This window comes from Myotis daubentonii, chromosome 7, assembly GCF_963259705.1.
Source record: "Myotis daubentonii chromosome 7, mMyoDau2.1, whole genome shotgun sequence".
Lineage (NCBI taxonomy): Eukaryota > Metazoa > Chordata > Mammalia > Chiroptera > Vespertilionidae > Myotis > Myotis daubentonii.
The window spans coordinates 47309621-47330105 of record NC_081846.1 but is presented as its reverse complement, the minus strand read 5'-3'; the positions used below and the strand labels follow the sequence as shown (position 1 = coordinate 47330105).

General features: G+C 42.8%; 1 protein-coding gene across 1 annotated transcript in view; it reads left to right on the top strand.

The window, feature by feature from the left end:
• Nucleotides 1-17656, top strand: part of GAD1 (glutamate decarboxylase 1) — a 40950-nt gene extending 23294 nt beyond the window's left edge. Inside the window, exons 6-16 of the mRNA XM_059704137.1 lie at nt 3040-3152; nt 4284-4399; nt 4484-4563; nt 4787-4841; nt 6329-6445; nt 7587-7651; nt 10683-10761; nt 11829-11978; nt 14477-14584; nt 16586-16675; nt 17474-17656. Of these exons, the coding sequence (XP_059560120.1) occupies nt 3040-3152; nt 4284-4399; nt 4484-4563; nt 4787-4841; nt 6329-6445; nt 7587-7651; nt 10683-10761; nt 11829-11978; nt 14477-14584; nt 16586-16675; nt 17474-17647 (1147 nt within the window). The 3' untranslated portion in view covers nt 17648-17656. The remainder of the gene's footprint in view (nt 1-3039; nt 3153-4283; nt 4400-4483; nt 4564-4786; nt 4842-6328; nt 6446-7586; nt 7652-10682; nt 10762-11828; nt 11979-14476; nt 14585-16585; nt 16676-17473) is intronic.
• The last annotated feature ends 2829 nt before the right edge of the window (nt 17657-20485 follow it).

Below are 20485 nucleotides of genomic sequence, written 5' to 3'. Positions count from 1 at the left end.
GTCTCTGATCTGGGTGAATTGCCATCCCAAGTGAAATGGAATGAAGCAAGAGAAGATTGATACTGGTTAGCAACCAGCAGATTCTGCCACAGAGAAATGTAGCTTCTTAAGCGATTTACCTGGGTTCTGAGTGAATCCCTCTGAAAAGGTGAGTTGAGTCACACACAAAAAAGGGTTGGCTCACTACTCTACTCAGAATGTAGAAAAGCCTAGAAGTCTCCTTCAGTGTCATCCATGACTGTTCTACATCCTTACTTCCAATCTCATGTTCCTATGCTTCAACTCAGAGCTTTTTGCAGGTTTACTTTCTTGTTCTCTGATTCTGAAATATGATCTTGTACTCTAACTGTAGCATCTAACCAGCTTCTTCTGAATCCATATTTGACCTCTGATCTCTCGACTTTCTCTTCTTTCATCTGTCATTTAGGGAAGGGGTACCCAACCTGGAGTCCAGGTTGCAAGAGGGGTGTCTCCTACAATTGTATATCAAATGATGTGCGTCCTCATTTTCTTCCTGGGAAGAGGGGCTATGGCTTTCCGAGGAGTCCTAAAGGGGTCTATGGCCCCAATTAGGTTAAGAATCACTGCTGAAGGGTGAACTTCAAGGCCTTCTATAAGGTTTTGGGTGCAGGCAGACAACCAGTTGTAAAGATGGCCCAGATGGGAAGGCAGGGTCACAGAAATGTCAGAAACCGGGAGCACCATGTCAGCCCATTTGACAGGCCTGGCTGAGGATCAACAGTCGTGAGCCAACCTATCTACTAGTACTTCTAAGAGAGGACATCAGGACTAATAATCAAGATAAGCATGACAGTAGCTATGAAATAACTGGTCCTTAAGACCCAGGCAGGAACTGCCAAACAGGATGCAGCTAAGGCCAAGAACCTATGCTGGATTCATCCTCATAAGCTTCTTCCTCAAGGTTGGAAGTGGTGTCTTATAACACAGTTGTCTCCTCAGTACGGAAGCTGCTAGCTGGCAGAGAATAGTCATTCAGTAAGCATTTGTGGAACAGAACTGAAGGAAAGGTTTATGAATTGAGAACCTGGCACAAAGAAGGAACCTGAAAAGGATAAGATCAGATAGTCTCATGATCAAACTCTCTAGACTCTTTTTCTTCCAGTCCTGAGAGTAGTGGTCTTGTTCCTTCCTGGTCCTTGAGTAGGAAGACGAATTCTAAGACTAAACCGGGGGCCTAAATTGATACAAATCATCAAGTGGACCAAACCCTGGCCTTCAGCTCCATCCCTTCTCCCTTCCCCATGTGGTTCCCGCCTGACCATCTAACACTGACTTGATTCCAACTCAGCTTCCATCCAATCCTCGGTAAGGCGCTGATACTATTGTATATGATTCCATGTTCCTTGCCTGTTGTGACATTCCAGCACACACAATGCCACCAGTACCTATTCACCATGCAAACATGTTTGCCATGCCAACGTTTCCAAAAGTCAGTGGCACTATTAGCACATTTGTTCAAGAATGGTGAGCACATCATGAGTTTGACTCTTGGTACACCCAGCAGCACAGGCTAAACCAGGAATCCTTCTCTTCTTCTTCCTTTATCAGGCCATCAGACATGAGGGAGTGTTGGTTGCTACGGTGATGGGGCTCAGAGAGAACCAAAGCATGATTGTGAACTCCAGAGGTGATGGTAACGGAACACATGATTTCCAAGGGTCTTCCTCCTAAATTTCAAGTTGCTACTAAGGAAAATAGACATATTCTTTTTATTTTGGAAACAAAATTCTTCTACCAACAGAGATAGCCTGAGGATCCTCCAGGATCTTTTTGTTCTCTTTTACAGCTGTGTGATTAATTTGATGGCTTTTTTTCTCCATGATTAAAACTTAGTAGCTTCACCTGTGTCTTATGTGCAACCATTGTTATCTCATCCTTGCAAATAGCTTTTCTAAATCATTAAGCCAGTAAGAATTTCCATTAGTTCTCAGCATTGACATTCAGCTCAAACACCCTACCCAATGATTAAGTCTCGCCATATCGCTCAGCTGAGTCAATCTAGGCATCTCTCTTCAGTGAGCATGGTCACAGACTCCAATGCTTGAGAGGGTCAAGCAAAAGGAAGAAAGACAGAGAGCCTCAGAGCCAATAAATGTCTTTTTGTTTTCTGGCTCAATTTTCTGTGGATGCACCTTCTTTGATGTCTCCTAAGTCCTATACTTGGCACCATGATCTTGTTTCAATGACTTGTCTGCCAGACCGTGCCCTGTTTTGAATTGCTTTGAGAAGAGCATGGCCTGCTGCTTTTAAATCAGTTTGTTAGAAGACAAAGCTAACCTACCAGGATATCTAATGCCCATAGTTAGCTGTTTATGCCAATTGACCATCTTCTTTTTATTTATAATTGGTAATTAGAAAATCATCGCTTATACTTATTCTTGACCGATATCAACTTCAGAGAACTATGGAAACATAGCTGTCCTTGGGGATTCTCAGTAGAAAAACCATGTAGGTAATTAAATTGAGATCTTTAAAACCTGGGTCAATATTTCCAATTATCTTCACAGTTAGCTTCCAGATGTTTACATTGTTTTTTAAAAGATAGAGTTTGGCTCTGGGTTTTATAGATTCTACAAGTATGAAATTGGCAGTCAAGATGTGTGTTTTTTTAATGTTGCAAATCAATTTTATATGAATGTTAGGATACATTTTTTTCAATTAATATTTGCATCATGCTACAATCTCAGAGGAGAAAGGGACCCAGAAAAGTAACTTTCTTTCATTCTTTTTCTCTGGGTGAACCACACTAAAGGCATTCCATTTAGAAAAGAATATATTTTGTTGGTGAAAAATCATAGGGCAGGCACTTCAACCACCTCTTTTGGTAACACAGACTGGTTTCTGACATTTTATGATTGGTGACCTAATACATTTCCAGGAAATGAATTGTTTTAGTGGTTTTGAACCTCTTTTTTTTTCTTCTTAGATCCCAAGTACAAATATTAAAACAGTCATCTGTGTTCTTCAAATAAGTGGTTGACTTCTTTATTTTCATTCATTTTTTTACCACCGTTCCAGGTTTACTTATGAAATTGCTCCAGTGTTTGTCCTCATGGAGCAAATAACACTTAAGAAGATGAGAGAGATAGTTGGATGGTCAAATAAAGATGGTGATGGGATATTTTCTCCTGGTAAGTTTCTGTTCTGTTTCCCTGACTCTCCTACAGATTTGTAATATGGATCCTTAGGACCCTTTTGAGAATAGTAACCCACAGAGTGAGTTCATGGAAGAAGAATGACTTCTAAAGATTTTTTTTGGATACTCTGCCTTCCTGTCTTTGTCAGGGTGAAGGCTAGCAACAATGCTACTTCTGTGTGTGCTAACCCACAAAGGCAGTGCCTAACCCTATCCAAACTGAGAAAGGCTGTCTAAATTATGCTAAATAACTCCAGTTTGTCAACAATGGTTTGATTAAGCTGAGGATCAGTGAATCAAGGTTGTCAACTGACGAATCAATTTCTGCCAAAATAGTTTATCTACTTTGATCTCTAGTTCAAAGGATACAATAAAAATTTTAAAAACAAGGACAGGAAGGAAGGTAGGAAGGAGTTTGGGATGGTGTCAGAGACAGTGTGATTGTATTCAAATGGAAAAGAAATAAGCATTACACTTGTCCAGGCAATTCAAGCAAACCACCAATTTGCCTGTTTAATTGTCAGGTGATTGATGCAAAAGCAATTCGTTTGTGTTGGCCAGATGTACCTAGCTACCTGACTTCTCCTTGTGTCTGTATTTATGTAAACACAAGTTTGGTTTTATTTTCATCAACTTAGAGCTCTCCCAAATGACTCAGTTGGGCTGTTCTTGGAAGAGTATCCAGGCAATGTCACCGTTTCCTTCAGTAGGCTCCATCATTCTCTCTTTCTCTGTCTTTCTGACTCAGAGAACAAATGAATCTCCGTTCAGTAAATAGATTGAGCAGAGAGTGGAAGCAGGAAAGTTGTAACTCGCCTCTCTCTTTACAGCCACAGCCACCTCTTATATTTCTGTCTAGGCTTCAGGTGGGGCAGGCACTGGAGTACGTGATGCACCTCCAACCAAATTGCCTAGATGGCTTTGGTAAGGAGTGTGACTACTATATTCCCTGGGCGAAGGGTCCAGAGGGAAGCACTGGCATTAAGGAAGCCATCAAATCCTATCAGAATATTGTCCTTCCCCCCTTCTGACCTCCCTTGTCTCTTGAGACACCGGCTTAGCCTTTGCTGTTAGAAACAATAAGGAAGGAGTTGCAACACCACCCAATGTGTCTGCTTGCCGATAGGGGGAGCCATATCCAACATGTACAGCATCATGGCAGCGCGCTACAAGTACTTCCCAGAAGTTAAGACAAAGGGCATGGCGGCCGTGCCCAACCTGGTCCTCTTCACCTCAGAACATGTGAGTCAGGTGCTCTTGCTCGTGGATGGTGGTGTTTTCCATGGGACTGTCGAACATCTAACCTCGAGCCTCTGTTTGTTGCAGAGTCACTACTCCATAAAAAAGGCTGGGGCTGCGCTTGGCTTTGGAACCGACAATGTGATTTTGATAAAGTGCAATGAAAGGTAGGCAGGGGAGAGTGACTATTAGGTTCTTGATGTATGAAATGTGTTCATCTGTTAAATTTGTTTTATTGTGCTTAAGGACTGACTCAGTACAGTGTGCCAAGATGCTAATGGTCTGTTGAAAATATCCGATTAAATTACTTTTTGCTGCGGCTGAAGTTTTTTTCATGTGCAGTCTCATTGATTTTTCATTTTCATTTCTCTCCTTTTATAACAATTACAGGGGGAAGATAATTCCTGCTGATTTAGAGGCAAAAATTCTTGAAGCCAAGCAAAAGGTATATACTCTAGGGTACATCTAAACTCTGGCGAATACAAATTTTTAAAAATACCTTCTCTCTGCTATAGACAGTAAAAATCTTTGATAGTATAAGATATTATTTTATTGTGTTTCTAAAATTCTATTCTTAGATATTTATTTATTTCCAACTTGTGAGATGATTTGGCTTTAATGCTGTGTCTATACCATATCGGTTTTTTTGAAAAATGAAAATTTCAGGCATTAAACCTCTTGTCCTATCTTAATTGTGCCAGATGATTAGTTTTATGTACTTCAATAAATCTGCTACCCAAGCACCACCAAGTACAGCCTATTGTGGTTTTCACTTACTTCTTAGGTATAATCTCATTTTAACAAGTATCATTTTAGCTTAGGATTTTGTTTAACAAAGTACTTCCATGCTCTGCCAGGTGGACCATGATACTTGGTGAATCGGCCTCAGTCAAGTCTATTAAACAAACAAACAAAAAAATCTCATAGAACAGATGTATCCACAAGGCAGTGCCAGGTAGCTGTCAAACCATTTACCAACTCATTGTTTTGGTTACATGCTTGTGCCTCCTTCTCTAACTGTAGTTGTTTGCTGGGGTTTCAGTAGGGAATGGATGGAAATGTCACTAGGACTGAGCAAGGAGTAGAGGTGGAGCTGAGCTTCAATAACACGTAGGACTCACGGATTTCCCCCAGTCTGTCTGACACCACTTCCTTGTTTATTTCTTGTTCACATCAACACATTTTACCACATCCACTATTAGTGAAACAGTGTATAGACTGGCTTTAAATAACCAAGCAATGCTTCAGTGTTATTATTACATCAGTACACTTAGAATAACACAGCTTCTAAACTGTACAGTGTCCAGATGCTATTCAGAACTACCTGCCTAACACTTTAAACTTGTGATTTCTCTTCCCTGCTTTATTGTTCACCATAGACCAGTGGATCTCAACCTTCTGGCCCTTTAAATACAGTTCCTCATGTTGTGACCCAACCATAAAATTATTTTCGTTGCTACTTCATAACTGTAATGTTGCTACTGTTATGAATCATAATATAAATATCTGATATGCAGGATGGTCTTAGGTGACCCCTGTGAAAGGGTCATTCGACCGCCAAAGGGGTCGCGACCCACAGGTTGAGAACCGCTGCCATAGACCTTGTCAATATCAGACTGTGTATTTTGCTTATTTGATTTTGTTTGCTGTCACTGTCCACTAGAACGCAACCTCCACGGGGACAAAAATCTTCATCTCTTTTGCTCACTGCTGTGTTCCCTGCGTCTACAACAGGGCTTGGCACAAAAACGTCGCTCAAACACTATTTGTTGAATAAATGAATGAATAAGTAAATGTACTAACGAAGAACGGCCAGATAGAGTGTCTGATACCACAGCTGATCTGTGAATACATGCTACTGCAATTCATCTACCTCCTGTGGAAAGGAGAGAGGTTAAAGAGACTAATCAGCCTGTCTCTCTTGCCTTACAGGGATATGTCCCTCTTTATGTCAATGCAACTGCTGGCACGACTGTTTATGGAGCCTTCGATCCGATACAGGAGATTGCAGATATATGTGAGAAATATAACCTTTGGCTGCATGTCGATGTAAGTGCTGTAACTCACAGTGTGGCCCAGCCCATAGGGGTGGACGCGGTTCTGCTTTGTGATTTGCCTCAAGCTTCTCCCACTGCCCAGCTGGCTCTCTCTCCACACCACATTAGTTCCCCTCCCCTCTGGCTCCGAGCCGACGTTCACCACTGGACACACCACAGGCCTGTGCATCCTCTGGGATTCATCCACCCCCAGTTGCTATCTCCTGGGATTCATTTTAGAGTATGCTCTCTATCACCTTCCCAGGTAGCTTTTGTCTGGACACATAGCTGCAGAGGGAAATATAACTGATTTCAGAGGGAAAAAACATAAGGTACAATGAAGAAAGTGGCCATGAATCTGGACGCTCGGCTAGCTGCCTTCAGTCAGAGCCATCTATGACACGCTTTTATTTAAAAAAAAAAAAAAAGCATATTGCATATCTGGTACCTGTAGGAAAAAACAAGACAGTATATGGAAGGTGTTATCAGCTAAGAGATGTAGCCCCAAATCAAATTTTCCCAGGAACACAAAAGGTACATTTTTCACATGCCTGACTTTTCTTTTTTCCTCGCTCCATTCTCCTATGGATATAACTTCTCACAACTGGACAGTTGGATAATCTGCATTACTATTGAACAAATGACTGACAAAGGCTGTGTCCCAAGCTATTCAGTCAACTTACGCACCAGGGTACCCACAAAATGCCTTGATGTTGCAGGAGCTGTGGTGGGACGTCCCAGCCTGGCAGGGCTGCTGCTTTCTGAGTTTGCAGAAGCCCTTAGACTCCTACCAGGGGCAGAATCTGATGGCAGGCGCCCGTCTGTGTCCCTCCCAGAGCCACCCTGGGGCTCACTGAGTGTCTCTGCCCTCCCGGCGTGCTCTAGGCCTTTGGGTCTTGGCACCACAGGCTCAGACCAGGTTTACCTGTGTCCCTCAGAGCTACTCCGACTTTAAGCTGGAGGAACTTTTGAAGACCTGACAAATGATGAACTACAACTGCCACTGGTTGAACAATCGGTGTGGGTTCCTTTTGTCAGAGAAGCTTATGTTTTTCACCATTTACTTTCTCATGTTTTAGTAGAGGTGTGGCGTGGCTGGTGTGGATTCTTAAATGTCACGGCTCCCCCTGCCTCTCCTTTCTCTGTCCTCACAGGCTGCCTGGGGCGGTGGGCTGCTCATGTCCAGGAAGCACCGTCATAAACTCAGTGGCATAGAAAGGTAAGGGCCAGAGTTTGGGCCTCCTCCCGTCAGGCAGCAGACATGCTGTGCCGCTGAGTCTGCTCATGTCCCCAACATCTTATTTCAATCTGACTGAGCTCAGATTTGCTCAGTAGAGATTTATTGAGCAATTATGGCGTGCCAGGCACTGGAAGATCAGCTATGATTGATTTCTCAGTCAAATGAGTCCTCACTTCAATGAGTTTATAATTTAGAGAGAAAGAGAGAGAGAGACAAGTAAACAAATAGTTACAACCCAATGTGATAAGCACAACAATGAATGTGATTGCTAGGTGCTCAGGTAGAAGAGACGAGGAACCAAGCAGTGGGGAGATTTGGAGGCGAAATGAGAATTTACAAGGGTACATTTCACTTTTCTTTCTCATTGAGCTTACTGCTGCGAGAAGGGTAGGACACTTGGCTCATCCACCGTATTTATTTTCTTGTTCACCATTCAAGGTTGGTGGGTATGCTCAGCTGAATGTGATTTTGACCTGATTCCAAATGCGTTGATCCCATTGATTTAGCAAATACTTACTGAGACTTATCATGAGCCAGGAAGACATGGATGTGAATATCTGGTTGCCTGCCTCTAGTCTAGCCATACATGGCACTTTCCTAAAAAATGTGTATCGGCTACATGTAGGAAAACACGGCAACATATGGAAGGTGTTATCAGCTGAGAGATTTACCCTCCCAAAGCTTTCGTTCCAGTGGACTGGATGTTCATAAACAAAGAGATACTTCATCTATCTCAGAGGGAAAAAATAAAACAGTTAAATTACAGGGAGGGACAAGGCATGCTGTTTGAGGCAATGTAGTCAGAGGCCTTTCTGAGGAGGTGACATTTCAGACAAAGGGAGACAGGAAGCAAGGATACGGAGAAGAAAGGTGAGAAGGGCAGGTGCAAAGGCCCTGAGCAGGAATGTTCTTGGCAAGTTGGAGGGCCATCCAAGAGGCCAGTGAGGTTGGAGCAAAGTGCCAGGTGAGAGCAGACAAGGCGAGAGCGTGGACTGGGAGCCGCACCAGGGAGAGCGCACCTGTGGCCTCTCTCACCGAGGTTCTGTGACCTGTGCTGTGCCTCTTCCCTTCTGGCCCAGTTTTGAAAAGCCAGTGTCAAAGTGACCGGGACGGACTCTTTGCAGCATCGTTCCTTGACTCTGTAACTTGGAGGACAGTATATTAAATATAGAAGAACCGGTCCAACTGTACTTTAGGTTTATCTGGCGATTTTTATTTTCCATCCTTGGGCGTAGGAACATTTTTCACTAGCCTTTTTCTTACCTAACACTTTAGAGCATGTATGTCTTCTGAAGGAAACTGAACCCATATCATGTCTTATTAGTTTCCATTTGTAGCAGCAAAGAGTCATGTACTTCAGACCTTTAGAACACTCAGAAAACCACTTAATTTAAGGCATGTTATGAGGTCTAAATATAATTTTGAATGGCTCAGGGATGAGAGCTATGAGAAAATTGATTAAATATGGCTTGACTCACTGATGCATTTTAATGAGATAAGCCCTCAGTCAACTTTCCTTAGAACTTCTCATGGGTCTCTTTCTCAAAGGTTTTCTTTCTTACCCACTTAGAACAACAGGACCTCAGGCCTTTCTCTCTTATCTTTGAAACACAGCGCACACCCTATCGTCACACAATGCACACCCTTTTCCCTCTAAAGGACCTAGGCAAGATGGAGAGGTTAAAAATTCACAGCAAGTGTTAGCTCTAGGGCAGCGGTTCTCAACCTGTGGGTCGCGACCCCTTCGGGGGTCGAACCACCCTTTCACAGGGGTCGCCTAAGACCATCGGAAAACACATATATAATTACATATTGTTTTTGTGATTAATCACTATGCTTTAATTATGTTCAATTTGTAACAATGAAATTGGGGGTCACCACAACACGAGGAACTGTATTAAAGGGTCACGGCATTAGGAAGGTTGAGAACCACTGCTCTAGGGAGAGAGTCAGTGTCTTTTGGAGCCAATTGCTCTGTTTGGGGAGAACATCCTTAACATATGAAAGCGCAGAGCCCAGCTGTGGGCCAGGCCATTGGGAAGGAGTCTGTAAACCACCGAAGCGAGTTACCCAAGTTGTAGTCATCATACAGTCTACTCAGTCCTTTCCGTAATGTCCTAGCTGGCGTGCTGCTCACTAACAGAGTGATGCGGTTGCTAGGAGACCGTGCTTGTTAAGCTGTCATTGCGGCCTAAACTGGCAATGTCATGTTCATTTAGCATTTGAACAAAGCTGCTACATAGTCAAAGGCTAGGGCTGCCTAATTGATCCTTGCTTTTAAGTGACACTCCACTCACTACCTCATAAGTAGGTAGATCAGCATGGCCAGCCCATTTTATAAATAAGAACCGAAGGCTGAAGCAGCCAGAGCCTGTGGCTGAGAGGGAGGCAGGCTGCAGAAGGGTTAGGAACACTGGCTGTGCAATTAGACTCCCTGGACTTGAATCTTGGCTCCAACACTTCCTAGCTCTGTGCTTTTGGGTGATGTATTTAACCTATTTGTGCCTTAGTTTCTCCATCTAAAATAGACAGTAGTTCCTGTATCATAGGGTTGTTATGAGAACTAAGTATTCCAGGCACAGTTATTAGCAGTATGTATTTATTAACTCATTTTCTCCTTCAATTCTGTGACACATACCCCCCATTTTACAGATGAGGAAACTGAGGCACAGAGGAGTTATGTAACTTGCCCAAACTAGCAAATATCAGAGCCAGGATTCAGATTTGGCTCCGAAGTCCGGAGTTTCGAACCATGACACCACACTGGCATAACGCCTGCAAAGCTCCCACGGTAACAGGACACGCAGCAAGTTCTTCACGAACGTTAGCCGTGATGAATAGGAGTTGTTTAGAAGAGGGAATCTGCCCCGTAGTACCCTGAGACTGCCTGCAAAACAGTTGTTTACCACCAGGCGTCGAAAACGTGGGCTGCCTAGGGTGGTGTTTTCCTTAAGAGGACAGTCTCTTGCTGATGCCTGCACCTTCTCAGAGTGTCACATGCTTCTTGCAGGGCCAGCTCGGTGACCTGGAACCCTCACAAGATGATGGGCGTGCTGCTGCAGTGCTCCGCCATCCTCGTCAAGGAGAAGGTCTGTACACCCTCCAGAGATGAGCTGGTGGCCAGCACACCCTTTATTAAAGTTTAGAAAGCACAAGGAGAGAAAGGCATGGGGTCTTGATACAGTGCTCGGTGACAAGCTCACACGATGACTGCCCCGTGAGGACCGCCATGGCTGTTCTTCCCTGCCTTTATCTGTTAGTCTTCAGCTAATCTCGTGCCTCCTCTAGGCTCCTGCCTTCCGCTGTCCTTCCTTGTTCAGGGCTCAGGGCCCTGTCAGTCAGGAACTCTAAGGGCATTATGTCATTTCACATTCCTTCATGTTTATACAAACAAAGTGAGAGCAATTGGAACCTGAGTGAGGGCAACAAAGTGGTCACTGGAACATTCTTGACATTCTTAGCTTGAATTTGTGGCCTCAGGAGCTGAGATACAGATGACCTTTACGTATTTACAAATGTCAACTCAGAGTAACGAGGACTGTTGACCAAAAGCTTCTGTAAATGAGTTAGTAGAGGACTCCCTCCCAGAAGCATCTGATAACAGCACCCTGCCCTCAAAGGGAAACTTTTGCACACTGACGCAACCCAAAGAACCTGTCCCCAACCTGTAGGAGCCGGAACCCGCATGCATGCTTTACTCCACCCCTCAGAGGGCCTCTGACTGCATGGCACATCCTGGAAAAGATCAGAGGACTTTCTAGGGGATGCTTTTGGGGAGGAACGTTCTTCCCAACATGAGACTGTCCCACCCACTGCAGGAAGTTTCTATCCCCTGCCCACTGGATGCCGTAGCACTTCCCAGACTCTGAAACAACCCAAAACACCCAAACATATTTCCAAATGTCCCTAAGAGGGACAGTGGGGTCCTTGGGTTGGCATCTGAGACGAAAGATTATTTTCTAATGAGAGTGACAGAGGGAAAGGGGCGAAGGTTTTCCCAAGAGTGGTTTTAGAGAAGGACGAGAGAACAAGTGCAAGAGCTCATAAGACATCAGGAAGGATGCCTGTGACCCCTAGTCCAGCCAGCCCTCCTTCAAAGCCACCACATCTCTGACCTGTGGATACAGATTCATGCCTGTCTTGAATTGCATGATAGGGGATACTCCATGGATGCAACCAGATGTGTGCAGGCTACCTCTTCCAGCCAGACAAGCAATATGATGTCTCCTATGACACTGGGGACAAGGCAATTCAGTGTGGCCGTCACGTGGACATTTTCAAGTTCTGGCTGATGTGGAAAGCAAAGGTAAGAAAAAGGGAATTCAGGAAATAGAGCAGAAATGTAATTTGCACAGGCTGGCAAAAGAGAGGCAAAGTTGTATCACAGATAACTCACTATGTGTTCAATCAATATCTAGATAATGGAGTTAACTGTATTTTCTTTGCGAATGAAGTCACTTTCTTTCTCATGTCAAATTCTCCCTTCCTCCATTCAATCTCCTCAGTTTGAATTAGCATGAAGTTTTTTTTTATATAACTTTCTCTTCTAACAACTAAAAATGATGCTAAGATAAAGACTTCGACAGCAATCCTTAGGGATGCCGAAGTTATTTAGTGTAGATATAGAAAGAGACAAAGATAAAATTACTGCATTGATGTGAACAGAACCCTGGATGCCTTTATAAGGCCTCTAATCATGGGATATATTCAATGAACATATCAAAACAAATGAACAAAACAGAACAATTTTGGGGTTTTTTATTATTGATTTTCACAGAGGAAGAGAGATAGAAACATCAGTGATTAGAGAGAATCATTGATTAGCTGCCTCCTACACATCCCCCACTGGGGATTGAGCCCGAAACCTGGATATGTGCCTTTGACCAGAATCGAACCTGAGACCCTTCAGTCCATAGGCCAACACTCTATCCACTGAGTCAAATCAGCTAGGGCAAAGCAGAATAGTTTTAAGATCTGTTTAAATATGGCTTTCTCATTATTTGTACTCGATACACTATTCTGGAAGATACATACTTATTCCAAGAAATCCTACTGCTAGACTGAATGCAGGATCTGCACTCATCAGCCATTCAGGTTACATTTCTGTGTCTATATATATATATATTTAAAAAAAAGCAAACTATTGGAATTTCCCCCAAAATATGGGTGAAGGGAGAGGATTACTGTTTAACTATTTGTTTCAAAAGTGCTTTTATGCAATCAAGTAAAGGCAATTTTTATTTTACAGCTGTATACTATATCTATAATTTTTTTAAATATATTTTATTGATTTTTTACAGAGAGGAAGGGAGAGGGATAGAGAGTTAGAAACATCGATGAGAGAGAAACATCGATCAGCTGCTTCCTGCACACCCCCCACTGGGGATGTGCCCACAACCAAGGTACATGCCCTTGACCGGAATCAAACCTGGGACCCTTCAGTCCGCAGGCTGACGCTCTATCCACCGAGCCAAACCGGTCAGGGCTGTATCTATAATTTTTATTTACCTACTGTAAATTAACTTTACTAACTTTCATGATTTAAGATTGGGTCTACCTAATACCAAAACAAGGCTTTCCAGTGAAATATCTAGTCACGTATTTCCTCTGTAAGAAGAATTTGACAAGATTCTTAGTTTTTTTCCCCTGATGTAGCTAGCCATTGTGTCTTAATATATAAGTAGTCTGAATTTTATGTCTACCACAAAGAAATTATAGGTATTTTAAACATACAAATAGCCATAAGCAACAAGAGAAAGAGCCCTGTCATTTAGAAATATAATAGCCACACTGTCTCCGTAATTTGCCTATTTGTTTTACCTAAAAATAACCCCTTGAGCCATCTGCTGGAAGTTTGGCTCCTTGTGAATCGGTTGCTGGGGGGGCCCCCCGGTGCAGGCTTGCTTCCCAAGTGGAAAGTGGCCTGGCCAGGGTGTACGCCTAGCAGTGACTGCTGCTTTGCCAGTGTTGGACCTCGCCCAGGCCCATTAGCAATCCACAAGCCAGCCTGTGCATCTGCTCTTGTTAACACTGACCCGCTCAACAGCCTCCACACTGCTGTTATTCATCAGCCGTGCTGGCTTTTGAAACTCGTGCTCAACCAGTTCGTCAATAGTTGGAGCTATTGCAATCTCAGGGCATGTCCTGAGACCAGTGGCTTCCCCATCTGCCTGCCTGCCTGTCAGCACAAAGGATGATTCTGTGCTGTGGAAGGTAGCCTGCCCGGGAGCGTGGGGACATGTTTGACCAGGACTCACTGCTGGGGAGGGTGGGTCTAAAGCAATGCTTCTCAAACTGTGGTGAAGAGCCAGTTACAATAGAGATGAATTGCTAGGAAAAAAACACGAAATGAAAAACATCCAAGGTATAAACACCAATTTTTAAAATTAGATTCAGTAGACATTAAAGTTATTCTGTCACATTGCTATAAAAGTTTCTTATTGCAAAATCTCAATTTCTGTACTCATTTTATCATGGGCCGGTTACAGTTTATAAACTGAATAGCAGTATCATAAAGCAAACCAGAAAATAGACTCCAGGTCCAGGCTGTGAATAACTAGCAGGAGCTAAGAGCCCGGTAGAGAATTACTGCCCAGAGACTAGAGAGCCTTCGAAAGAGAGCAGGCACGCTTCGCTGAGCTGCGAAGAGGCTGTGCACAGTCAGATGCTGCTTCCTGTCCATCTCCGAGGATAGTCTCATGTCCATTTCCAGTAGACAAGGACAGCATGGCCTTCTCAAACGCCCATCACCAGTGGAAATACAACCCCTCACCAATAAACTTGATTTTTCTTTCTTTAAAACAGGGAACAGTGGGATTTGAAAATCAGATCAACAAATGCTTGGAACTCGCTGAATACCTCTATGCCAAAATTAAAAACAGAGAAGAATTTGAGATGGTTTTCAATGGTGAGGTAAGTTGTCATCATGGACTAGATATATAGCATTTTCAGAAAATCTGTCGAGGGAAGCTCCTAAAACCATATTTTCTAACATTGTTAAAAGCTGTTTCAGAATTTTCATTCTCATGCACTATTCATTTAATTCTCTCTGTGTTCATGAACTTTTCTTCCAGTAGCATTGGGATGACTTTTCCCCTTCACCTCTTTGCAGACAAGAGGTCTTTCCTTGGCAGGTCTGAATCCTTTATCATAAACTAATGTTTTGGTGCACAGATTCATGTACATTGAAAGGAAATTAATTAGAAGAAATTTTTTAAAATATGTTTTATTGATTTTTTACAGCGAGGAAGGGAGAGAGTTAGAAACATCAACGAAAGAGAAACATCAACCAGCTGCCTCCTGCACACCTCCTACTGGGGATGTGCCTGCAACCCAGGTACATGCCCCTGACCGGAATTGAACCTGGGACCTTTCAGTCCACAGGCCGACGCTCTATCCACTGAGCCAAACCGGTTAGGGCTAGAAGAAATATTTTAATATCACTTTTTGCCCTCTCTCTATAATAGAAGTATCAACCAAATTCACGATCAACTGTGACAGATCAAAACACACGCGTGCGATTGGCGCCAGTGAGAGCTTTATATGTGTCACGCATGCGCGAGCCAGCTTAGCCTTTTATATATATAGATTCTTTCTCAGTTCCAAGAAGCTTATAGGATGGGTCTATGCTTGATTCCCAAGACAGGTTCTAAAGTGAAGTCCTACTTTACATAGATTCATTATGAGGAGAGCAAGGTACAATCGCGTCTGCCCTGAGTTCGTCCCTACATGGTACATAATGAAGTCCTGAGTGCCGCTGTGTGGAAGTTTGGCTCCTCGTGAATTGGAGGCCCCGTGTCAGGAGCCGAGTTCAATAGCAGTGACCAAAACATATACTGTCGCTGCCCTAACGGAGCTGGCAATTGGCTAAAGAATGTTTCCATCGCCGAATAGGAGCCAGTGTTAAATAAAAGAAAATCCACTCCTAACCCAATATAGAATAACACCACCTACATCCAGCTTAGCCAATTTATTAGGCAGTCTAGACTAGTAGGAGCACACCGGAGAGTCACCAGCTGAGGAAGAAAGAGGCCTGTCAGCATCCGGGAGGGGGGTCTGAGCAGTTCAGATCAACAGTACAGTACTCGTGCCCTTCACCCATGGGACCTCACTCTGATCATTTACACTATTTTAAATATTCTGTTCGCAGCTTTAAGACAATTGTGATGTCTCAAGCCAGTCAGAAGCAGGCACAATGACGGCAAACAGCAACTAGGAAGGAAACTGAAAAACTGTAGCAAGAATATGGAAGGACTGAAAAGCACAGGAGTCTTTAAGGGAGGGACACTAAAGAGTTCTAGGCATCACAGCTAGCCCTGTCTTACAGGTTAGAACCAGTATTAATGTTCTTTATGATAACCCGGAGTCATCAAGAAAAGATTCAAGCCCTAACCAGTTTGGTTCAGTGGATAGAGCGTCGGTCTGTGGACTGAAAGATTCCAGGCTCGATTCTCATCAAGGGCATGTACCTTGGTTTCGGGCACATCCCCAATAGGGAGTGTGCAGGAGGCAGCTGATCGATGTTTCTCTCTCATCGATGTTTCTAACTCTCCCTCTCCCTTTCTCTCTGTAAAAATTCAATAAAATATATTTTTTTAAAAAGAAAAGATTCAGTATCAGTATAGTAAGCTCAAAAAAACATTCACTTATCAATAAAATAAATTGTGTTTCGAGCATCTTCGAGAAATGAGGCACTACAAAATGGCAAATGGATAGTACCCTTTCTTAAAACTGCCCAAATATAATTATTTTTTAACATTTCACTGTTTTTTCTTGTTTTGTTTTTTTGGTGGGTTTTTCTGGTCGGGGAGAATTCCACCAAAAGTCCATAGGGGTTTGGCAGAAGCCTTCTCTCAAGTTCTCACAATTTTCTCTTTTGTTTGTATGTTTGCTTGTTTGTGAAAATCTCTGCAGCCTGAGCACACAAATGTCTGTTTCTGGTACATCCCACAAAGCCTCCGGAGCATGCCGGACAGCCCTGAGCGACGGGAAAGGCTCCACAAGGTATGGCTCTCTCCTTTGCCTCATCTCACCCTTGGCATTTCTCTGGTGGGCCGGAATAGCCTTACTCTAATGTGTCTTCTAATGGGGGAGAAATAAAAATTAAAGACTTGGGCTGGTGGGGAACCATCCTGTTACATTCTACTTGGGCCTGGGTTGTCCCTTTGCTGTGGTTCAGATACAACAGGAACCTCCGTATTCCTGTCTGAACACCATCGAGAAGGGGTCAGGGGCCGTATGCAGGGCAATTGAATCCTATGCATATTCGTAGGAACTTCCATATTCAGCTATGTCTGTTACAATATCTTCTGCTAAATTCAAGGCTACTCTAATGCTGATTCATTCTGATTGTTGATTCTTTATCTAGTTTGCATATGATTGATACTTGTTGGTATATTTCATTTATATACCAACCTTCCAGCCATTCAACAAATATTCATCTGTGCCAGTCTGTGTGTGCCAGGCAGGATCTTGGGTTCTGGATTATACAGAAGCCTTAATTTGTGTAGTTGCCCATAAGAGGGTTTGTTTGTTTGTTTGTTTGTTTTTGATTTTATTATCATTGCTCTCTGACTGACTTTCAAAATTTCTGAGAGAATGTATGACTGGGTAGCCTCGAATGGTCATTAGATCTTAGCCACTGAAGAAACCGAGATATAAAATATTTCTGTCTTTACGTCAGTGTAAACACAAAGGGTGAAAAGCAAACTGCTCCTTTATTCCCAACCAAGAAGCTGGTTGCACTGGTAAAAAGAGTGGTGTTAATATCAGCCTTGAGTTTCGTTTTGTTTCCATCACAAGGTGGCTCCCAAAATCAAAGCCCTGATGATGGAGTCTGGCACGACCATGGTTGGCTACCAGCCTCAGGGGGACAAGGCCAACTTCTTCCGGATGGTCATCTCGAACCCGGCCGCCACCCAGTCTGACATCGACTTCCTCATTGAGGAGATAGAAAGACTGGGCCAGGATCTGTAGCCACCCGTAGAACATCATCAGGCCACGGGGATTCCTGTTCCCCTCTGGCACGCTAGAGCCACCTCGGCAAGTTGCTAAAACAATAGGCCATTTCACTGAGGGAAAATATAATATCTTGAATACTGTTAAACCTTTACTTAAGCTTGTGATAGTTCGCAGGAAGTAATGTTCTTTTTAAAAAGTTGCACATTAGGAACACAGTATATATGTACAGTTATATATACCTCTCTCTATAGATATGTATGTATGTATGTATAGCGAGTGGATGTTAGTAATAGATCACAGCATGTTCCTACTCAAAGACGATTAACTTTACCTGACCGGCCAAACATGCTGCAAACCAGCTCGCCCAACAACCCCAGGAAAGATGTTCCTTCAGATGGTGTGTTGTAGGGACCAAGGGAAATGCTGTTAGCAGGAGTTGACCTTGTTGTCATTGTTGTCCCCACCTAAAGTGATGACGGATGAGAAAAAGCACCGCTCGGTGACAAGAGTCACCCCCTCCCCATTAGTATCTGGTTAAGGAAAAATAGTAGCAGAGTCATTGTTGCCGGTGTGCTGTTGCTGTATTTTTAGAAATTCATTTGTGTAGACCGTGCATATCTCTGTTGTCTGACCTTGGGGTGGAGGAAAAACACATGTAATGATCTAAGTGACTGTTTAATTGTAGGTATATGAGATATTTGCTTATTTATATTCAGAGATTTACCGTGTTAAAGAGGTGTCTTGTATTTTCTTCCCATTCGTAATGTATCTTATTTATATATAAATGCAGTAAGTTCTGAAAACTGTTCATGGTATTTTCGTGCATTTGTGAGCCAAAGAGAAAAGATTAAAATGAGTGAGACTTGTACTTATATAAGAGTGCCCTTAAATGATTTAAGCCTAAGTTTACTGTCTGTAAGAGAATTCTGATACTGTACATAGAGCCGTATATATGGAAATCCCATCACTTAAACAAGGTCTGCTCTTCTGTTACGCCCTCTGTCTGGCTGTATGTCAGTGTGCCCAATGCTTTTCTAGTAACTGTTGGATAATAACTAGATCTCCTGTAATTTTGTAGTCGTTCGTGACCAATCCCTGTGACTTGCTTAGCTCAAACCTAAGGCAACATTTCCGAAGACCTTCTGAAGATCTCAGCGAAATGGACCAGCCTCACCTCTGTTTCTGAGGAAAGGAAATTCACACTGTGCATTTTAGAGTATGCAAGAAGAATATAAACAAATAAAAATACTCTCCATGGAGAACTGAAACAAAATTTTCTTCCCGTTTGTTTTCATGTAGAAAGAGAGATTTCCAATTATAGTTATTTGGTCACCACGGCCCATTCACTGTCCACTAGCTGACTTTAGTTGGTACTCAGTACCCTTACTAAGCTGGGACTCAACCTACTGTCATAGGTTCCCGAGAGCTATTTCTATAAAATCATTATGATAGCAATTTTTTTTTAAATTTTCAGTTTAAGCCGGGGGGGGGGGGGGAGCCATCTCTTTCTCATTTTCCTATTTGCATCTTGGAGTTCCAATCATTCAGTCACTCAACAAATGTTTCCTCCTCTGTACCAGGCACTGTTCTTTTTCTCACTGTTCCTTCAGATCCCCTCTGTAGGCTAATTCTTTTCACACCCCTATTTGAATTCAGACCGATCTCATAGCTTTTCTGACTTCTCAGTCACAGGAACAGTCTCATTTTAACAACTAAATGTCCAGCTCAGTGTAGTAAGCAAATCTCCACATTCTTACACAGTATATAGTTTCTCCTCTCCCTTCGTCTGGGTCTATTTCCGACTGCAATCCCAAGTAGCAGGGAGAGCAAGGCTGGTGGTGGGGTGAAGTCAGGTTCTTTTTTTCACTTTTCAGCTCATCGCTACTTCCTAGCTACTGTATTTCCTTACCCAGGGCCCGGCCTAGCAGGGAAGGGATTAAAGTAACAAAGACACAATTTTAGGTAGCTGTGAAATTGTCATCTGGCATCTGGGCCCATGGTCCATGATATTTTTTTTCCATAGGACAATTTTTTTTTTGGGGGGGGGGGGGGATTTTTTTATTAAGGTAAAATTAAGATATAGTAAAAATTTACTCATGTGTAGTGTGTATAGTGTGTATAGAACAATTACTGTTCTCTGAGATTTTTCCCTTTTTATTGAATTTATTGGGGTGATACTGGTTAACAAAATTATACAGATTTCAGGTGCACAGTTCCACAACACATCATTTGTGCACTGTGTTGTGTGTTCACCACCCCAAGTCCAGTCTCTGTCCATCACCATTTATCCCCCCATACCTTCACCTCCCCCCACCCCCCACCCCTCAGCAATTACTGTTCTCCTTGTCCATGAGATATTTTTTTCCATGGGACAATTTTTTGGAGAAAATGGGGATTTTTTTAATTAAGATAAAATTAAGATACAGTAAAATTTACTCATTTTAGTATACTGTGTATAGTGTTCTATGAGTTCTGGCAAACCTATTCAGTCATGTAACTACCAACACAGTCAAGGTTTAGAACAGTTCCATCACACCAATAAATTGCCCCCACATCTCTTTGTATGTAACACCACTCCCAGTCCCCAATTCCTGGAAACCTCTGATTTGTTTTCTGCCCCTCAAATTTTGCTTGTCCTACCATGTATGTGAAATCATATCATATGTAGCCTTTGAGTCTAACTTCTTTTACTTGACACAATGCATTTGAAATGCATCCCTATTGTTGTCTGTGTCAGTTGTTCATTCCTGTATTACTGCCCAGTATTCCATTTGTATGGCTGCACCACACTCTATTTATCCATTCTCTAGTACAGGGAAATTTGGATTGTTTGTGGTTTTTGGCAAATAAACA